At 37.2% G+C, this 22,109-nt stretch overlaps 1 protein-coding gene across 3 annotated transcripts; it reads right to left on the bottom strand.

Annotated features, from left to right (window-relative positions):
- Nucleotides 1-4,117: 4,117 nt before the first annotated feature.
- Nucleotides 4,118-10,155, bottom strand: LOC107738711 (prothymosin alpha-A). Of its 3 annotated transcripts, none has more exons than XM_016550530.1 (5): nt 10,000-10,155; nt 6,272-6,340; nt 6,080-6,170; nt 5,058-5,135; nt 4,118-4,966 (listed from the first exon to the last, which is right to left on the bottom strand). In XM_016550530.1, the coding sequence occupies exons 1-5, from the start codon at nt 10,042-10,044 to the stop codon at nt 4,926-4,928; spliced, it is 324 nt and encodes a 107-aa protein (XP_016406016.1). In that variant the 5' UTR covers nt 10,045-10,155; the 3' UTR covers nt 4,118-4,925. The 3 variants fall into 3 exon arrangements, with proteins under 3 accessions (XP_016406016.1, XP_016406025.1, XP_016406032.1); XM_016550539.1 differs by lacking the exon at nt 10,000-10,155 and adding an exon at nt 8,821-8,994 and having other exon boundaries at nt 4,118-4,964; nt 5,059-5,135; XM_016550546.1 differs by lacking the exon at nt 10,000-10,155 and adding an exon at nt 8,821-8,994 and having other exon boundaries at nt 4,118-4,971; nt 5,060-5,135.
- Nucleotides 10,156-22,109: the final 11,954 nt, after the last annotated feature.

Here is a 22,109-nt window from a genome sequence, read left to right as displayed (position 1 = left end):
TCCATCTTTAATTAAGGCTCGACTGTGATTCTTAAATAAAGTTCTCACACATTTGCCATTGCTATATATTGCTATATAAAAACTTACATTTATATTGGTTCTCATTGCTGATGACAAAAATATAAAACAGGTTTTTGAAAACACCACAAGATGGCATGAGAGACTTCAAAGCAGTTTCCACCCACAAGCCTCTGATGTGATTCTTGCTCCGTTTATCCAGAAGCAGCCAGATCACTAACTGGACTGAGAAATTCACACAAAGAGAAAGACACAGAGCTGACACACTCACTCTCACTATTGTTCTTCCACGGATTCCCGAAACAGAGAGGTGAAAATGACTGACCAATACAAATTTGCACCATGCCAATATTATGAAATCCCAGGATGCCTACGCTTGGCCTTGGGATGATGCATGGCATGAATGGAATAAGCAGGCAACAAAGATTTAGAGCAGCACTTGAATAGAGGCAGTTCTGTCCAACATGGATTCTACTGGACTAGAGACTCTTGGATTTTCACATCACCAAGCAACAGAGGGACTTACTAATGTCTTATTGAGAAGATATGTGAGTGATGTCAATGTTGCATTTAAATGATTAAATGTAATGTAATCAATATGATAAACAAATTGTATGTTACATTAAAAGTCTACAGTGTAGCAAGGTTTTTAGAATTAATTTTAGTAATAAATTTAAATGCTTAATTATGCTATAATTATACTTTAATTATACTGACAGACGTATTTACAGGACGTGAAGAGTAGGAATAACAGTGATCAAATCTTTCTAACAAGATTCCCATGGGTGAAACATCTAATGAGAAGCCGATTTAAAGCCTTGTTAGCACGAAGATTTACATTTTTAAAGCTGCAGTGCTGTTGATCCTTACTGTCACAAAACTGCACGGGGACTCGAAGGCTGAGGATCCAAGTGCAGCAGTTTATTAAAGGATAAACCACAATCGTAATGCAGCGATTGGCTGGCGGCAAGACAGCAACGTAATGCCATCTGACAGAGGTATGGGATGGAGTGCCCTCTGGTGGTTATCAAGGGCACTCCAGCTGGTGATCGTGACACTTACAGGTGCTCTGACTGTAATCATACTTTTATTATGTAATCATACTAAACGATTTTTTAAGTGATGCTCTCTAGAATGCTATTAATGATTAATTTTATTTAATTACCAGGCAAATGATTCTGTGCTACCTGTCACAGGCCCTTGATATCTGCTTGTGGAAATCGTCAACAATCAAATCCAGCTAAGGGAATTAGCGACGTACGAAGAACGGGCCCCAGAACCACGATAAAAATCTAGAACTGACACATGCAAGACTTGAACCAGGCTTATAGGGTGAGCAGGCAGGGTTAAGAAGACACAGGTGCAAACAATGAGTGCTGATGAGTCTGGGCAAAGGATTATGGGAAATTAAGTCCAAGACTGAGTGACAGAGGTATGGGATGGAGTGCCCTCTGGTGGTTATCAAGGGCACTCCAGCTGGTGATCGTGACACTTACAGGTGCTCTGACTGTAATCATACTTTTATTATGTAATCATACTAAACGATTTTTTAAGTGATGCTCTCTAGAATGCTATTAATGATTAATGTTATTTAATTACCAGGCAAATGATTCTGTGCTACCTGTCACAGGCCCTTGATATCTGCTTGTGGACATATATTCCATGTGCAAATGGTGGAATTCATTTAGACATTCTGAACTCTATTGATCTCTGTACTCCATTGAACACAGTCAACAATGACCTGCATGCAGAATCAATGTGCTCCAAATGTCTGCTCACACAAAAACGGTGGTTAACACATCTGCTATTCTTGGTTTAGATACTGTCTGATAGTTAAACCTTCACCTAATAATAAACAACACTGACAAATCATGCACAAGACTGCCATTTATTAAGACATTACGCAAGACAAATGTACATTCAGAATCATTAGCCAGCAAAATCATGTAGACATGATGAACCTTTGGTGGTTCTCATGAGAGCCCATGCGTGTCCTGTCTTTTACAGCTGGTGATCGTGACACTTACAGGTGCTCTGACTGTAATCATACTTTTATTATGTAATCATACTAAACGATTTTTTAAGTGATGCTCTCTAGAATGCTATTAATGATTAATTTTATTTAATTACCAGGCAAATGATTCTGTGCTACCTGTCACAGGCCCTTGATATCTGCTTGTGGACATATATTCCATGTGCAAATGGTGGAATTCATTTAGACATTCTGAACTCTATTGATCTCTGTACTCCATTGAACACAGTCAACAATGACCTGCATGCAGAATCAATGTGCTCCAAATGTCTGCTCACACAAAAACGGTGGTTAACACATCTGCTATTCTTGGTTTAGATACTGTCTGATAGTTACACCTTCACCTAATAATAAACAACACTGACAAATCATGCACAAGACTGCCATTTATTAAGACATTACGCAAGACAAATGTACATTCAGAATCATTAGCCAGCAAAATAATGTAGACATGATGAACCTTTGGTGGTTCTCATGAGAGCCCATGCGTGTCCTGTCTTTTTAAAATTAAAATCCAATTAGTTTTATCATTCTTAGAGTGACACCCTTATGCCCTAACCTCATTAAAGTTCATGAAAAAGCCCTTTGAACCAGCAGAAACTTGACCACATATAATGCAGCATTTACTTTTGGCCCACTTCCCTCAGACAGACTTGCTTTTTCGCCCTTCGTAGTAAAAAATGTAGACACCTCTAGCTATACACAGTTCAAGCATAATAATTAGCTGAGCTTGTGCTGAGTTGAATGAATGAGATCATTTGTTTAAACAGTTTCATTTAGTCTATTTGTTCTCTTCTTTTCTTTTCAAAGATGCTGTCATCAAGCATTTTTAAGAGAGTTCATTACGCAAGTGTCATCTTGTATGCTGCTAAAATGTGGCCATGGCATCTTTCTCACCACATTGTATACAGAGGGTTCACCTTTTTGCAGGTTATTGCTTGTTGGAAATGAATCATTCATAGACCACAGCAAAAAAAAAAGAATCTGGAATTGATCCAGCTTCCTTAGATCTCCATGATCTCCTAGATGGATCCATTTAACTTATGCTCCCTCATTCTAATTCCACTCTAGAAGTTTCCAAACTACTCATCTCAGCCTTGATCTTCTACTTTCTTCATATGTGCTTGTTTCCCTGTGTTGTTGAAAGCACGATGGCCCAGAACCCTGTCCGTCTGTTGTTTCCTCTGGCGGCGTGTCCACCTACTTGTGGCACTGATACTTTCACTCCCTACTTCCCACGAGATTGATTTGCTGCTAACTCATTAAAAACGGCTTGTTTTGAAGTAATTTAGCACACACCTATGTCTTAGGTACAGACAGAATGGTGTTTTTCCTATACATAATATGACCAAATGAACACACAATATGCAGTCTGATGCCAGATCAAGGCTTGAATGGCCAGTGAGTCAGCGAGTCTATAAAGCAGGTCACATATCAATTCTTCTTTTAGAGTTTGTATCTGGTGCTCATGATTGTTGGTTCTACCTCTGCCAACAGTCAAAGACCTGACAGCAGTCGTGCAACATCAATTCGTCCCTATAGTGCTCCTTTCTGAAAGTTTAAAACCACCAAAACTGAAACACTTTCACTCTTTCGAGTTCTAGCACTGTTTTGGTTTTGTGCACATTTTCCAATATGTGACATGTTTTTGTCAGACTTCCGTTAGGCTAAATAAATGCAATTAATGAAATACTTTTGTAATCTTTAAAATGTCTGTATTTTAAACTGAAATGTTTACAAATTCATCTTTGACTATACAATCAGATCACTTTTTGAAATGGTCTGTTAAAATGACTATATTCAGCCAGTAGCTAAAAATAGCTTCCAATATTTAAACTTCAAAGTTCAGTATCATAAGTGCAACATCGACCACCAACGTATAGTTGACTTACAAATTTGCCTTCTTCTTACAAAAGAAATGTGTTCATGTAATGTACATGAATTATCTTGATTAATTTCCTAATAAACTTTTTATGCACACACACAGACATATACATACAAACTCAGTATATATAAACGTGAGCGATGTGGCCTAAAAATGTGAAATGAAAGAATTCACACAGTCAATTTTATTTAACGCAATATAATTTATACCAGATCTTGGAGTCTTAAAGGCCTGAATAATTTACATTGATGTACATTTACTTTTGACAGGCTGATGAAAAACATGAACTGCATCTGAAGATAATGCTGGTTCAATTATTCTTGCCCATTCAGCTCCAACATTAAAAAACTCATGAAAAGTCATAAAAGGAAAAAAAAGAAAGAAAAAAAATTAACTCACAAAATAAATTTCGGTTTATTGTAGCAGAACAAATTTCACACATACATCAAACAGGCCACAAATAGATAGCAATTTCATAGACAAGAAAGAAAAGAAAAAAATCTATTTTCTTTTGGCCTTGCCCTCTCATACAATCCAACTACGTATGATACAACTGATGTACATACACAAAGTTACTGGAATGCTTTGAATTAATGTTTTTGTACATTTTTCTGCAATTTTTCATTTCTTTTTTTGCTTAGTTTTTTACAAGTTTCCTTTGAGATAACATGACATGGTCCAACCACAAGTAAAATCTATTTCATAGAGAAGCATCAACTTCAAAGCACCGTTTGGTAACCAGAGATCACTGTCAAAAATGGCTGACCTCCTAACAATATGTACAAAAATATAAAATGTAAATAAAAATACAAACAAATTTTTCCTTTTAAAGTATTTTGTAAGAAGGTAGAGCTTTGAAGTCTTGGTTGTTTCTACAAAATCTGCAGTTAGGTGTGTGTACACGGATGGTGGACTCTACTTGACGATGACCATGTTTTTCCTCCCCCAGTGGACAAGGAGGGATGAGAAGATTTCCAACAAAGTAGCTTCTTACACATCAGTCTTTTGCTTCTTGGTTTCAACATCATCCTAAAAAATGTGGCCAAGCAGAGTTAAAACACTGCAGTTTATAAAGTCAGATTATACACGTATCTAAGGATTCCACTGATATAGTGGAAATTACCTCATCATCATCATCATCCTCAGCTGCTCGTTTTCCTGTGCCACCCTCAGCCTCATCATCTTCATCATCATTATCACCTATAATATAGTTATTAATTCTTAGTAATGCATCTTTGTTTATATGCCTTGGTCATACCTGTCAACATTTGGGTACCAAAATACGGGAGGGGGTAGGATAGGACAATCCTAACATAGGATTGTCCTATCCTATGTTAGGATAGGACAATATTTGGCTGAGATACAACTATTTGAAAATCTGGAATCTGAGGGTACAAAAAAATCTAAATATCGATCCACCAGTTCACTCATTGAAAAATGCAAATTCATTCTCTGCCAGCAGGTGGCCAGGAATATAGCCGTTTCCCCCGTAACAGCAGTAAACAAAGCAGCGCAGCACCGGACTTTGAAACTTGCAGCGCTCACATTTAATCAATTAAATAGCCTTTTGAAGTGTAAGCTATATCTCATTATACATGTAAATATGCATTTACATGAATATTTAGTTTTTTTCACTGGAGCACCACCTGAGTCTTCTTCTCCAATTTCTACCAGTGATCACTGTTTCCTTCCCGCGGTACTAACTGCGCACATATCAATAGCATCACTGGGCTGTAGGCTGCCAAGTTGAGGGGACAAATGGGTTGAAATTTGTATGCGTCGATCATGTGAGAAAGATGCGTTTCATACAAGATCTGGCAACTGGACAGCCTTGGAATTTGTTGCCGTGATTATTCATATGATGAGGTTTCGCCCATACAAAAAACGGGAGTTTTACCGGAAGCGAATGTAGCAAACATAAAATAGTGGGATTTTTTTTAATATACAAAGATTAAAAATACGGGAGAAATACGGAAAATATTTAGACGGGATGATAGCGGGATAGAACGGTAAAATACGGGAGAATCCCGGGAAAAACGGGAGGGTTGACAGGTATGGTCTTGGTTGTCAACACATAGGTGGAGCTAGAGCAGGATGTTTTTTTAATCATTCTCACCATTCAATTAGTTTACTTAAGGCCTTACCTTCTCCATCATCTTCCTCGTCTTCTTCTTCAGCCACATCGTCATCTTCCTCATCTACTTCATTTTCTGGATCACCATTCTCCTCACTTTCCTAAAAAAAAACATTGAGTTATCATGGGTAATACCCGAGGTCATTTGGAAACTATTACAAGCAGTACTGGGCAATGAAAAAATAAAGTTGTGGAAACTTACTGTATTTCCATTAGCAGGGGCATCCTTTCCATTTTCTGCCTCCTCAACCTGTTTCTTTTCTTTAAGGTCCTAAATGAAGAAAATAAAAATGGCTCTGTAATTGCTTCAGTTACTTATGATGCAGTAAATGAAACTAGACCAATGCTGAATTCACATCCTCTCTTATTTGTGGAACGTGCTTTTCATTTTTGAATGAAAATAATTTCACATTTGAAACGCGACACTTCCACACTCTTTATTCATTGGATGTCTGTCTCTTCCATCCCCGCCTGGTTTAAAGACCATATTGAGGTGCTGTAATTTGATACGTTCATGGCGTTACCGCCAATGCGTGCTGTAGTTCAGTTTATAATCCACATCACTGCGCTTGATAAAGACACGCCCGCTAAAAAACTACAACTCCCAGCTCACAATTAGTGAAGCGCTAACTCGACCAAAGAGAGGCTGGACCGACAAACCTCGGAGAGAGAGAGAGAAAGAGAAAGAAGGGGGGAACAATAGCGTTGTGCTATTAGGCCTTTAAAATTTTTTTTTCCAAACACTATACTGTTGTTCCCTCGAGAATTACTATTATTCTTAAGAGAAACCGTTTTATTTATCAAATTATCGCAGCTTTGTCTAAAAACGCAGACTTTTCATCGCTCTGAATACCACAGGATGTGCTTCCATTCAGCAACTCGCTCGGTATTAAGACATTTAGGTCATAATCCTCAGCTTTTAAGCCGGTTAGCGTCTACATCACGCCTGCAACGCCTTCTCACACCGTCACCATTGCATGCCGCTTTGTACAACCGCTGAGCGTCAGTGAGCCGTAGATGAATGATGAACATATCTAACTTACAGGATAATACTGACCCATATATTGATCAAACAAACAGCGTGGGCAGAAACCTTTTAGCTGAAGCGGAAATCGTCTCCGTATTTCATAGGCAAACTTAAAGAGACGTATGCTTATCAAGACCGGGACGCTGCAAAAAAAAAAAGCTTAACAAAGGACAAACGGGTCAGAAATGTTGTGCCCACAACTGGTAGGCGAGTCCAGTGATCTTTATATGATATCAGCAGAGACTGAGCACCACACGCTTGGTAAGTCCGGTGGAAAACGATTGTTTGGGTTGATGCACTATACGGGGCCGTTCACACAGTACGAGCTCTTGCGCTCAAAAGCAGCTAACGTTAGACGGAGCGCAACGGAATGGAACAGAACGTGGGGCTCTCGAGACGCGCTTTTAAAAGTTAAACGGAGCCACTGCGTCTTAAAAACGCGGCGCCCGTGCACAAAACGGTAGAATAACAACGAAACGTGTCGCAACGCTCAAATACATCGGTCTGGAATAGGTTTATATAAATATATATAAAAAGCATCCTGTACGGACGTCCCTTAACTTCGGTTTTCGCGCTCACCTCCTGATCAGACCGCGCGCTACAATGGGAACTCATTCAGTCATCCAGACTGCTGCATCCGCAGCGGGGTTTCGCGGGATGTCCCTTAACTTCGGTTTTCGCGCTCACCTCCTGATCAGACCGCGCGCTACAATCATGGGAACTCATTCAGTCATCCAGACTGCTGCATCCGCAGCGGGGTTTCGCGGGATAAGTTTACGCACAAACTGACATCGCCGCTAGAAATCAATTCCATATTTCGATACCCGCTGATATAAACCGCCTTCCGTGGAATAAGATAAGAGACCTCTTTTCTTTCATTTAAGAAATTATCAGCCATCCCGACAGTATAACGTTACCGGACAGGTAGACTATAGCCCTGTAGAGCTCATATCTTAAGTAGTTTAATCAATAATGTATGATGAACTCTCATTTTCACTACGAAAAAGTGAACTATAACCTGAACTTGACAGAACTTAAAAGACAACGCGACCTAACGCTCCCGTTAAATAAACCGTAAATGCGAGGCAGGTTGGCTCTGAGGTTCACAATGTATTCCTAAAATTATATTATACTTTCATTACACTTGAAATATTGGTCAAACATAAAGTAGCCACATTTCAAAGATAAGGGAAACGTGCTTTATTCAGAGTGGCACCATGAGTCGTGAGGGCTGCAGTAACTTGTGTGACAGATCGGGCTGCGGGCTGACGAATCGCCGCGTCTCGCGGACTGTACGAGGCACCTCCAATAATTGAGTCTATACGAAGTAATAAAGAAACTCGTGCAACAAACCATATAAGCAGAGTAGAGATCATGCTTGCGATCCTCTGCGTCCATCTCTCTCACTGTACTTTTAAAGAGGAACCGAAAAGCCGCCTACATAAACAAAGAACCCGCGCAGAATCCGAACAAAAAGCCTTTTAGTTGCAAATGTCTCTGTAAAGAAGCCCAACTTCAGCACACCTAACATTTTACCATCCACGAAAAGTCTTCAAAGTGACAGTGAGAGGTAAAAACACAGTCAAATTTTGCAAACAGTGTTCCAATAACGCTGTATACTTATTTCCATGCCAAACTCCATATTTCATATTGCTCGTTTATTCAAATTAATAAAAACGCAGCATCTACAAATCGGTGTATAACGTTAACTGAAGTTGCATTACCTTGGCGGAGACTTCCGAGCTGGTATCGACTTTTGTGTCATCCATTTTTCCTAAATGTTAAGAATATAATGGGGTCTCGGAACAAAATAATATAAAGAGAAATACGAGTTGTATATAGTTTTTAAAAAAAAAGACTATTAAGCGTCTGTAGCGAGCTCACGCGGCGGCAGAGCAGTTAATATAGAAGACTAGGCGGAGCTTTAAGGCGGGCGGTTTTCAGGGGATAAGTTTACGCACAAACTGACATCGCCGCTAGAAATCAATTCCATATTTCGATACCCGCTGATATAAACCGCCTTCCGTGGAATAAGATAAGAGACCTCTTTTCTTTCATTTAAGAAATTATCAGCCATCCCGACAGTATAACGTTACCGGACAGGTAGACTATAGCCCTGTAGAGCTCATATCTTAAGTAGTTTAATCAATAATGTATGATGAACTCTCATTTTCACTACGAAAAAGTGAACTATAACCTGAACTTGACAGAACTTAAAAGACAACGCGACCTAACGCTCCCGTTAAATAAACCGTAAATGCGAGGCAGGTTGGCTCTGAGGTTCACAATGTATTCCTAAAATTATATTATACTTTCATTACACTTGAAATATTGGTCAAACATAAAGTAGCCACATTTCAAAGATAAGGGAAACGTGCTTTATTCAGAGTGGCACCATGAGTCGTGAGGGCTGCAGTAACTTGTGTGACAGATCGGGCTGCGGGCTGACGAATCGCCGCGTCTCGCGGACTGTACGAGGCACCTCCAATAATTGAGTCTATACGAAGTAATAAAGAAACTCGTGCAACAAACCATATAAGCAGAGTAGAGATCATGCTTGCGATCCTCTGCGTCCATCTCTCTCACTGTACTTTTAAAGAGGAACCGAAAAGCCGCCTACATAAACAAAGAACCCGCGCAGAATCCGAACAAAAAGCCTTTTAGTTGCAAATGTCTCTGTAAAGAAGCCCAACTTCAGCACACCTAACATTTTACCATCCACGAAAAGTCTTCAAAGTGACAGTGAGAGGTAAAAACACAGTCAAATTTTGCAAACAGTGTTCCAATAACGCTGTATACTTATTTCCATGCCAAACTCCATATTTCATATTGCTCGTTTATTCAAATTAATAAAAACGCAGCATCTACAAATCGGTGTATAACGTTAACTGAAGTTGCATTACCTTGGCGGAGACTTCCGAGCTGGTATCGACTTTTGTGTCAGCCATTTTTCCTAAATGTTAAGAATATAATGGGGTCTCGGAACAAAATAATATAAAGAGAAATACGAGTTGTATATAGTTAAAAAAAAAAAGACTATTAAGCGTCTGTAGCGAGCTCACGCGGCGGCAGAGCAGTTAATATAGAAGACTAGGCGGAGCTTTAAGGCGGGCGGTTTTCAGTGATTGGTCAGTGTGGCAAAAACACCGCTCCTCTGATTGGTCAAGATGGAACAATAAGACAGTATTTCTACAAAGTCAGACTCCGCCTCCAAACCAACCTCTGATTCATTTATGTGTGGAATAACTGTCGATCCATACTATCCTGGTCAACCTCCCCTGGGCTCATCATCCTTTCCTTAAAAGAAAAAAAAAAAAAACTTGCGTACGTAAAACATTAACCATGCCCTGAAATCTATAATGGGTCCAAAGCATCTCAAACATTTATTTTTACTCACTGAAAGCCAAAAAAGCCCGGATTTTTACAAATGTATTTATATTTTTATATTACATGTTTTTCCATATGGTGATACTTATACTGACAACGTCGTTTCACGTGCCATCACCTCTTCATAAATAATCTTTTGTCAATTTCTCCTAAAGGTGTGCCGTGTAAACTATACCCAGCAGTGATACGCGTGTTTAATTGATACACAAGCGTTGAGGTTAAGAGTACTGCTTATTTATTTTAGGTGGCGCGTAAACTTCTGCTCCATTTGCAAGAAAGGTCACGCTCAACGAAAATAATATTGCGGCAGTTAGTGGACGCCCCTGGTGAAACCTGCTCAACGTTTGATTGACAGTTCTTAAACTCCGCCCTTTACCGATGTTTCCATATATAAAATATCACCCTGAGAGATTTATTCAAACCGTCTTTTAGACATTATATAGGAAGGAAGAACGAAAAATAATATGCAGTCAGTTCTAGTAATTAGAGTAAGACAAAAATCACAGTCGCGATTTTTTAAAGATGCTTAAACGAGATTGTTCTCATTCGCAAACACGGATGATTTGGCGGGCTAGTGAAGGATAACCGATATGCTCATCAAACGAAGCGTTTTATAAACATTACTAGAGACGTTTTGATATTTCATGCGATTTAAATTCTGCACGCTGCAGGGGAAATATAATGGTGTATCTCTTTACCTCACCATCATGGCCGATTGAAATACCGTATGGCGTCTTTAAGTCTTCTTATTGGCTGATTGGGCCGAACGAACACAGACTTGACGCTTTGCGAGCGCTGATTGGATGTTGCCAACGTCAATCAATTGAAGGGCCTCGTTTAAAGCGCTAAACAAAACATGGAACTGGAGTGTACCCTCTTATCCCTTTTTTTTCTCTCATTCCCTGTCAAGGACACATAAACGTGTTAGCAAATACACTTTTAGGATTGGATTTCACACAGGTTTATGTGTGGTTTATGTTTACAAGCAGGTTATTCATTGTCACATTTGTGATCATTTAGCAGACGCTTTTATGTAAAGCGACTTGCAAATGAGAAACATTACAAACCATTTATCCCGTAGCCTATGAGCTAACATTAGTCCTAGTACCGCAATGCCAAGTTTAAAGAGGGCAAGCTGTAGTAGTCTACAGAAGTTAGTGAAAAGTAAAAATGTAGAAAAGAGAAAATAGGTTTCGTTTTGAACTTTAAAGTTTTTCATAAAAGTATAATCTTTTCATCTTCAATCACATTATTTATTTGTTTGTTTGTTTATTTCCCATGCTCATTTATTATGTATTATTTTGGAAATGCAACTTTAGGTCAAAGTTATAACTTTAATCTCAGCGTTCTTGTCAGTATACTGCATGTCTATCTTTTAGCAGGCACTTTTCATCCAAATCCATTTACATTAACTGCAGTAATTGCATATGGATCAAACTGAAGTTAAGTGCCTCGCTCAAGGGCAAAATGATGATAGAGCAGAACTGTAATCTCACTAAAACACCAGTTCCTCAGTCACTGCTGCTTGGAATTAAACCTTCAACCTTTGTGTTAGCAGCCCATACGCGTAACCATCAGAAGAGCACCAAATGACATGCATCCATAATCTGTCTCATGCATTCATAATCTGTCATTACAGAAAACACAAATGTTATCTATTGTCTACTTATTCAGAGATTGATTGAATGCATGAATGTTTGATGGTGTCAAATTACATCCATCAATCGATTCTAGGTAATCTGGGAAGATGCTGCACAAGTTTATAGCCCAGAGACTGTGGCTCACAGCAGGAATATGCATGTCTCTTAAAAACACTGAGACACATTTAAATTTATTATTGTACAAATAGAATATAGAATAGTTTTGCAACCATAGTAGTACTATGGTAGTATATGAAAAACTCCTCTCCTACTATTTAAAAATTACTATAGATAGTACAGAGAAATTTCAGCTCGGTTTTGACTAAATGATTAACATACTTATTAGTCTAATAGTATTATCAATTTGAGATTTAGCTAAATAAATAAATACACAAATAAACAAAAATGTATAAACAAGAGTTGCAGGATATAAATAAATATGTCAATCAGCATCATAAATATAATTTTTATTTAGCAATTAGAAGTTTATTTGCCCTTTTTGTCTGACTCGAGATCATATTTTAACAGTAGCATTCTTGACAGTAAGTTCTACCTCTTGTGTTATTCTAAATAAACTCAAATATTTTTATTATTATTCATTATTATTATAATTTTTTACATTTTATTATTATTATTATTTTACTTTTTCAAAACATTTGTAGTAAAACATCTGCAGTAAAACTGTGGAATTTTGTGTGGTCTTTATCAAAGAATTTCTGACTAACAATGGAAATCGTTTATTTATTTATTTAATTACAGATTACAGATTTATTTATAGTTCAGTTACACACCATTAAACACACAAACTATTTACTATTTATGAAATCCAGTGCATTTTGCATCTGTCAAAAGTCTCATCAATATGAAGATCTGTGAAATGTTTGAGACCAGCCCCTGGAGCAGTGAAACGATCCTCCACTCCGTCTCCCCTTCTCACATTCTCTCTGTCTCTCTCTAGATCCTGGTGAAACCTGCTCAACGTTTGATTGACAGTCCTCAAACCCCGCCCCTTTACAGATATTTCCATTGGGTATGTAAAAATATCACCGTGAGTGATTTATTCAGACCGTCTTTTAGGCATAATATAGGAAGGAAGAGCGAAAAACAACATGCAGTCAGTTCTAGCAATTAGAGTAAGACAAAAATCACAGTCGCGATTTTATTAAGATGCTTAAACGAGATTGTTCTCATTCGCAAACACGGATGATTTGGCGGGCTAGTGAAGGATAACCGATATGCTCATCAAACGAAGCGTTTTATAAACATTACTAGAGACGTTTTGATATTTCATGCGATTTAAATTCTGCACGCTGCAGGGGAAATATAATGGTGTATCTCTTTACCTCACCATCATGGCCGATTGAAATACCGTATGGCGTCTTTAAGTCTTCTTATTGGCTGATTGGGCCGAACGAACACAGACTTGACGCTTTGCGAGCGCTGATTGGATGTTGCCAACGTCAATCAATTGAAGGGCCTCGTTTAAAGCGCTAAACAAAACATGGAACTGGAGTGTACCCTCTTATCCCTTTTTTTTCTCTCATTCCCTGTCAAGGACACATAAACGTGTTAGCAAATACACTTTTAGGATTGGATTTCACACAGGTTTATGTGTGGTTTATGTTTACAAGCAGGTTATTCATTGTCACATTTGTGATCATTTAGCAGACGCTTTTATGTAAAGCGACTTGCAAATGAGAAACATTACAAACCATTTATCCCGTAGCCTATGAGCTAACATTAGTCCTAGTACCGCAATGCCAAGTTTAAAGAGGGCAAGCTGTAGTAGTAGTCTACACAAGTTAGTGAAAAGTAAAAATGTAGAAAAGAGAAAATAGGTTTCGTTTTGAACTTTAAAGTTTTTCATAAAAGTATAATCTTTTCATCTTCAATCACATTATTTATTTGTTTGTTTGTTTATTTCCCATGCTCATTTATTATGTATTATTTTGGAAATGCAACTTTAGGTCAAAGTTATAACTTTAATCTCAGCGTTCTTGTCAGTATACTGCATGTCTATCTTTTAGCAGGCACTTTTCATCCAAATCCATTTACATTAACTGCAGTAATTGCATATGGATCAAACTGAAGTTAAGTGCCTCGCTCAAGGGCAAAATGATGATAGAGCAGAACTGTAATCTCACTAAAACACCAGTTCCTCAGTCACTGCTGCTTGGAATTAAACCTTCAACCTTTGTGTTAGCAGCCCATACGCGTAACCATCAGAAGAGCACCAAATGACATGCATCCATAATCTGTCTCATGCATTCATAATCTGTCATTACAGAAAACACAAATGTTATCTATTGTCTACTTATTCAGAGATTGATTGAATGCATGAATGTTTGATGGTGTCAAATTACATCCATCAATCGATTCTAGGTAATCTGGGAAGATGCTGCACAAGTTTATAGCCCAGAGACTGTGGCTCACAGCAGGAATATGCATGTCTCTTAAAAACACTGAGACACATTTAAATTTATTATTGTACAAATAGAATATAGAATAGTTTTGCAACCATAGTAGTACTATGGTAGTATATGAAAAACTCCTCTCCTACTATTTAAAAATTACTATAGATAGTACAGAGAAATTTCAGCTCGGTTTTGACTAAATGATTAACATACTTATTAGTCTAATAGTATTATCAATTTGAGATTTAGCTAAATAAATAAATACACAAATAAACAAAAATGTATAAACAAGAGTTGCAGGATATAAATAAATATGTCAATCAGCATCATAAATATAATTTTTATTTAGCAATTAGAAGTTTATTTGCCCTTTTTGTCTGACTCGAGATCATATTTTAACAGTAGCATTCTTGACAGTAAGTTCTACCTCTTGTGTTATTCTAAATAAACTCAAATATTTTTATTATTATTCATTATTATTATAATTTTTTACATTTTATTATTATTATTATTTTACTTTTTCAAAACATTTGTAGTAAAACATCTGCAGTAAAACTGTGGAATTTTGTGTGGTCTTTATCAAAGAATTTCTGACTAACAATGGAAATCGTTTATTTATTTATTTAATTACAGATTACAGATTTATTTATAGTTCAGTTACACACCATTAAACACACAAACTATTTACTATTTATGAAATCCAGTGCATTTTGCATCTGTCAAAAGTCTCATCAATATGAAGATCTGTGAAATGTTTGAGACCAGCCCCTGGAGCAGTGAAACGATCCTCCACTCCGTCTCCCCTTCTCACATTCTCTCTGTCTCTCTCTAGATCATTCTCCATAAACTCTGCTATAAAGCTGCTCCTCGACAAACAGTGAGAGGGCTTTCTCAGTGATCTCTGGCATCTAAATGGAGTCTTTTCCTGTCTGCAACAATAATAACCAATCTGGAAATCCCCCTGCTTTGCTGCCGTCTGGTATGGCTGCTCACGTGATCTTGCACAGTCCCAGGGGCCCAGAGCCCAATACTTGCCCTGGTCTCTTGGATGGTCCTGTTTACTTACACAATCTTATTACTGTTAAGAATTCACTAATGGCCTTGAGACTGAAACATGGACACCCGCTGTGTAATGTATAATTACAATGCTGGTCATCTAGCAGCACAAATATATGTGGGAGAGTAGCTGGATTAGTATCAGTATCATGGATGACTAGATGATACTTTTGAAAATTCTTATATCATATTTATATTAATTATTTAAAATTAAATAATAATAATAATTTTCACAATCGGCCTCAGTCACTAGAAAATCTTAAAATCACTATTTAAAAAAAAGTCATGCAGGTTTGAAACAACATAAGAGTGAGTAAATGAAGACAGAATTTTCATTTTGGAGTGCACTGTCCCTAAATTTTACATTATTGTAAATTTTACATTATTTCACTTGATGCCTAATGTTGTGATCATAAAGTCAATAAATAATATGTAAAATTACTATATTTACCAGCTGCTAATTTAATTGGATTAAACTAAAAGTCATCTGTCAAATAATCATCTGTGTATAAAGGTATAAGAACTATTTTATTTGTTTGTGTGTTCGTTCATTTCAGTGTTGCTGTTCAGGGACAGAAGAATGAAAAAATACACTTCCGCAAAAAAAAAAATGTGTTGGTCAGGTGTAATGTTACACTGTAGTCATTAACATAACATGTACACAACGTGAGGGTTTGTTCATGAGTTACAGTAGTGAACCAAACATTTCCATATGTTAAAAAAAATACATTTAGTAAAATGTAAACTTTGAATATATAAGCAAAGCTTCCTCAAACCCATGTGGACAGCAAAGAGCTTTCGAAGGGAAGAGTTCATTTGATCTGGGATTCTTCCTTGTTTCTCGTCCTGATGTATAGGGGCAGGACTGCAGACGCATAGCCAGCAGCATTTTCCCCTCTCTCGTTTTTTTTTTCATTTTTATAGCCTTCACTTGTCCTGCAGCAGCTGGTTCCACAGTTTTCCCACAGCTGGGATGACGCATGAGGCCAGTGCTTTAATTCAGAGCAGCCACACGCTAGGTGTTCTTACGCTCACCTCTCCTTTTCCTCCTTATCTTCATTACAAAAATATCCTGACACATCTGCCCATCTCCCGAGAACTTTTGGAAACCAAACCTTGCAGATCTATATTTTATTTATTTTTTTATTTTTTTACAAACATGTGGAAGGATGACTAAAATGGAGGTGAGAACGACATGACATTATCCCACTCCTTGTCTCTGGGTGGCTCAGCATCGCAAAGGCACAAATTAGGAAATCTGTCCAAGAGACTACAGTCGATGAGGCAGAAATCAATGCAGCTGGTGCATGCAGCATGTGACCCTGAGCTCTGTGGTGTGTCTCTGTGTGTTTTACGTGTAATTGAGCATGTTAAAGGCTTATTCCAGCAGTTTATTCATGATATTACATGCTTGAAGGAAAAATCTCAAAATGTATTCAGGTCATCCAAGATGGAAATGAATTTGTTTCTTCATCAGAACAGGTTCAGAGAAATTTAGCATTATATCACTTGCTCACTAATGGATCCTCTGCAGTGAATGGGTGCCGTCAGAATAAGAGTTCAAACAGCTGATAAAAACACAAAAATAACAATAATCCACAAGTAATCCACACAACTCCAGTATATCAATTAATGTCTTCTGAAGAGAAAAGATGCGTGTTTGTAAGAAACAAATCTAACATTAAGGCGTTTTAACGAATGGATAGAGGACTCACATTTTAGCCAGAAACAACTGTTTGATGCATGTTTATTACAAAATGCATTTTTTTCACTTTACAAGACATTAATTGATGTACTGGAGTCGTGTGGATTACTTATTGTGATGTTTTCTCAGCTGTTTGGACTCTCATTCTGACGGCACCCATTCACTGCAGAGGATCCATTGGTGAGCAAGTGATGTAATGCTACATTTCTCCAAACCTGTTCTGATGAAGAAACAAGCTCATCTACATTTTTTGGTAAAATATTCCTTTAATGTATGCTTTGACAAGCTGGATTTTTAAACTAATCATGATTTATTTTAATGAACACCTTTTACCTAACATGTATTCCAAGCCAAAAGTATTATCACTACAAAGCAGGTAATTGGGTTATGAACATCAGTGGTTTTTGTTTACAATCTGATGGCAGTTATGAGATGAATCTTTATTGGCCGAGCTTTGGTAAATGTGAGCCTCACTTCCTTCCTTTCTGATGCTTTGCATGACTGCAAAACAGCAACAGTAGGCCTGTCATTTGCTGGCAGAAATTCCTTATCTGAGCACTGGAGTCTGGCAATCTGATTGGCGAAGAGCTTGCACCTTCTGTGATTTACTTGAAGCATTTGGTTTGTTATATTATAGCCTGTCATCTGACTCTTGTACTTGAACATGAAAATTGGGCCGGTGCTTCTTTGAAACTAAACAATTTCTTCAGTTTTTGTGATCGTGTTGCAGTTCTACCACTGACACATGAATGTTACTATTTATGTACTCTTTTTCAAAGTTCAGCACACAGCATTTCAAATTTGTAATATGAAAATGATTCATATTTAATACATTATTATTTATTTTAATTGTAATTATTATTATTTCATTTAAATACAATTTTTGAGTCTTTCACATGGTCTAGGAGCCCCTCCTACACAGCAAGAACCAACCAGATCTACTTGTGTTAAAGCCTAGGTGGCACTGATGTGCAGTCAAGACCTATAAATGTGCAGAGCTCACAGATGCATTCTCACATTCTGGCTTTACAGGAAGAGTCTCCATTATACAAGTTATGAATTGGAATCCCACTACATCATTACCAGCTATTTGTGTCATGGTAAGTGAACTTTCTCAGCAGCCATTGTATCTAAAATAACAGTGCACTACTGATGTTGTGTTTGGTTTTAATTTGACTTCTGCTGACTAAATAATCACAAGACATGTTAGATGCATATGACTGCAACAGATGAAACCTTTTGTACCCAGTATAACATGTGGAATATCATGGTTTTATACAAAATTTCATATAATGCATCTAAAATCTAAATGTACTGTTAGACAGAGCTTGTTTAAAGGGTGTGGTTAAAATTTACCAATAAAATATATGGCACTTTTAACTTAAGAATTTTGTTGGTGGAAAAAAAAAAAGATCAATAATTTCAATAAGACTTCCTATATAAAAGTACAAATACCAAATTACTAGTTTGAATGTGTGTAAAATGTGAATGGATTTGCAAAGACGGAATTTGCAAGCACAATGATTTGATTGGATTGACTGAAATTTGAAGCTTATTATAACTAGTGATGACAAAAGTACTAAAATGAACATCTATTTGAAAAAAATGCCTTTACCTCACCATATCAAACATCGATCATCCAGCAAAATAGCATTTCAACAGCTGTTGAGCTGTTGATGGGAATCATGCTTGTCATGACACACAGCAGCCACGATAGCACTGTATAACTGATATATATGTTTTATTATTTTTTTCCCCTTTTAATTCGAAATATTTCCAAACGTGTTAACTAGGCATGACATATCTTGATTCTCAAATATGTGTAGCCTATATGCGTTTTGCACCTTTATATATTGTTATTTGATCAATAAATGGTGATGGGCAAAGTATACTAATAGTGTAATCTATTAACTACACATAAAACCCCGACTTTTTACTTAAGTACCAGATATGTCATGCCATAGGCCTAAAATATTTTTTAATACGACTGACTTTGCATTTAATGTGAATTTAATATCAATATTGTAAGTTACTAATTATAACACTTTCATTTTACAGAGAGTAGGCCTAAAGAACATTTACATTATCAAATAACATTTTTATTCAGTCTAGCCAGAGTTCAGGCTCTCTCAAAAACTCCCATTATAATCACTGAAGCTGTTTACACTGTGAAATGAAAATCTTACTTACATTCGTACGCATATCTGCACTTTGTTGTTTCGGATGAGAGAATTCGCCAGATAATTCAGTCAGAGAGAGCAAGTGAACAAAACACTCGTTTCAGCTATGACTCATCTGAACGTCTCTGAATGGCAATTGCATTCATAAACTCAACAGAATCGTGTGTGATTGGTTATAATGCAGCGCAGTACAAGCGCGTCTGTCTCTGGCTCAGCGCCAGCCAAAAAGCGCGAACGCAGATTTGAATTTAGCAGCTGATTCTGTGTCGCACTGAACGATTAAATCACACCGGTATGATTGTATCGAATATAAAAAAATATTATTCGGCTATTTTTTGTCTTTTGGAAGCTGCATTCAAAATCCACTTGGCTCAGAAATCTGAGGGGGCACGTGCCTCACTTTGAATGGGCATATGGCGCCTCTGCCTGCTGTCTTCAGATCCGAGAAAGAACAGTGGATCAGTGGATAGTGGGGAAAAGCATGCTGCATAGCTTCATTACTCCGGTGATTCCCACTTACCTCCTTATTAATGTTGGGTCGTTCTTGAACGATTCGTTCGTTTTGAACGAATCTTTAATGTGACTCGGGAAGAACGAGTCGTCTCGGGGAGTGATTCGTTCAGTCGCGCATGCGCAACATCCTATAGGTTCTGTACTGGAATTAGTCAAGTAGTTCACCTGGTTCGAGTCTTCGGGGTTTTCCGAGTCGTTCGTTCATCACGTGACAGCCCCATAAACCCAAACCCGAAGACTTGTCAGATAAGAGGTGGTGAGCTAATCATAGACTGAAGACTCAGGTAAACAATGAATTAATCTTTTCTGTTTCTTATAGCAGTTTTGTATTGTTTGTAGTGTGATCAACGTTTGCGTAAGTAGTAGACATATTAGGGAAGTAACACGTAACATTTTAATTATATTTTGTTAAAATGAACGAAATGACTCGAAAAAAGATTCGTTCATTTTGCTGAACGAGACTCAAAGGTCCGAGTCGGTAAAATGATCCGAACTTCCCATCACTACTCCTTATTTATTTCCAAGCCTTTCACTTGCCTTATAATAGACATGCGCTCAGCTGAGAGAGCTGGCAATAGGCCAGAGTAATCTTCTCTCTCTCTCTCTCTCTCTCTCTCTCTCACACACACACACACACACACACACGTCTGATTTACTATCCTTGTGGGGACTCTCTTTAGGGGTAATGATTTTTATACTGTACAATCGGTACATTCTTATCGCACACTAAACCTAAACCTACCCCTCACAGAAAAACTTTCTGAATTTTTACATTCTCAAAAAACAAAACAAAAACCAATTCTGTATGATTTATAAGCTTGTTTCCCCATGGGGACCTCAATTTAGGTCCCCACATAGTGACACGAGTCCCCATGAGTTGGTGTGTATTCAGGTTTAAGTCCCCACCGGGATAGAAAATCATGTACACACACACATCACACTTCTGACTCTCGGTAACTCCTGTGATGCAAGCAGCTTAAATGCTTCTGTCAGTGCATTGGCTCTAAGTCCACATTGTGAAAGTAAATCACGAAAATAAAGTACATAATGGTAATGTAATAGTGAAAATCTGTCACACTATCAAACTCACATTTTTCTTGGACATATAAAAATGTACCAGACAAGTACATTTTTATTTATCCTACACCAAAAAAAGGTCAAATAACCTTATGTATTTGATGTGGTAACATTTTAATTTTTAGAGTTTTGAATCAAGTATATTGCTTAATAAGACTGAATCAACCTAATACATTGGGTTACAGCAATTAAATAAATTTTTCAGGGTCAAACCAGCTCCTAAATAGCTCATAGTGTGGTATTACTCAAAAAATTATTAAATATTACTATAGTTACTTACTGCTATTCTAAAAAATATTTGTATAATCAAGATCAGATCGGTTAGGTCACATGATTGTAGATTACATTCATACATACACTGTTAGCGATTTCTGTAAATTACACAGTATTTAACTGTAATATGAACTGTACTTTACTGTAAAACAGTTACACAGTACGTTACTGTATTTTAAAGTTGCATTATGGGAAATATCCTCTTGCCGCCATTAAAATACAGTATTTTTCATTTACTGTAAATCCAAATACAGTAAAAAAAAAAAATGAGCGCGAAACCTGACCAGTGACAGAAAGGCCTTTTTTTCTGCTTGGAGAAAGAAGAAGAAGAAGAAGAAGAAATTTCTTTTATGTGAAGGTTCATTGCGAGGATCAATCCTGTCAACAGCACGTGCTCTGCAAAATTCCAGATCAGCAAAAGAAGTGGGAAGATGGTGCAAAGGAGAAACTCTGGCCTGAACCCTCATGTGTCCTCCTTTATTAAGGAGTTTGTGTATTTCAGCTGGCAGCTTTGAAAAAAATAGTCCATGCTTCTTGTGTGTAACAAAAGTTTGAGTTCTTTTTGAAGATTCACTATCGTCACTATTCACTATTATCATAATATGTTGTGCTTAGGATAAATTTTAAGAATTTTTTCTAACTATAATAGTTAGAATAGTATGTAATGTATATAATAGTTTATAACAATGTTTTGTTTGAGTCTTAACTGAATCTGTGAAAATATTAAAATTTTATTGCAAGGATTACGATTGAACAATTAAAAATGTA

This window comes from Sinocyclocheilus rhinocerous, unplaced genomic scaffold (assembly GCF_001515625.1).
Source record: "Sinocyclocheilus rhinocerous isolate Xijiao unplaced genomic scaffold, SAMN03320098_v1.1 scaffold1182, whole genome shotgun sequence".
Lineage (NCBI taxonomy): Eukaryota > Metazoa > Chordata > Actinopteri > Cypriniformes > Cyprinidae > Sinocyclocheilus > Sinocyclocheilus rhinocerous.
The sequence above is the reverse complement of the archived record's forward strand: the minus strand, read 5'-3'. Positions and strand labels throughout refer to the sequence as shown.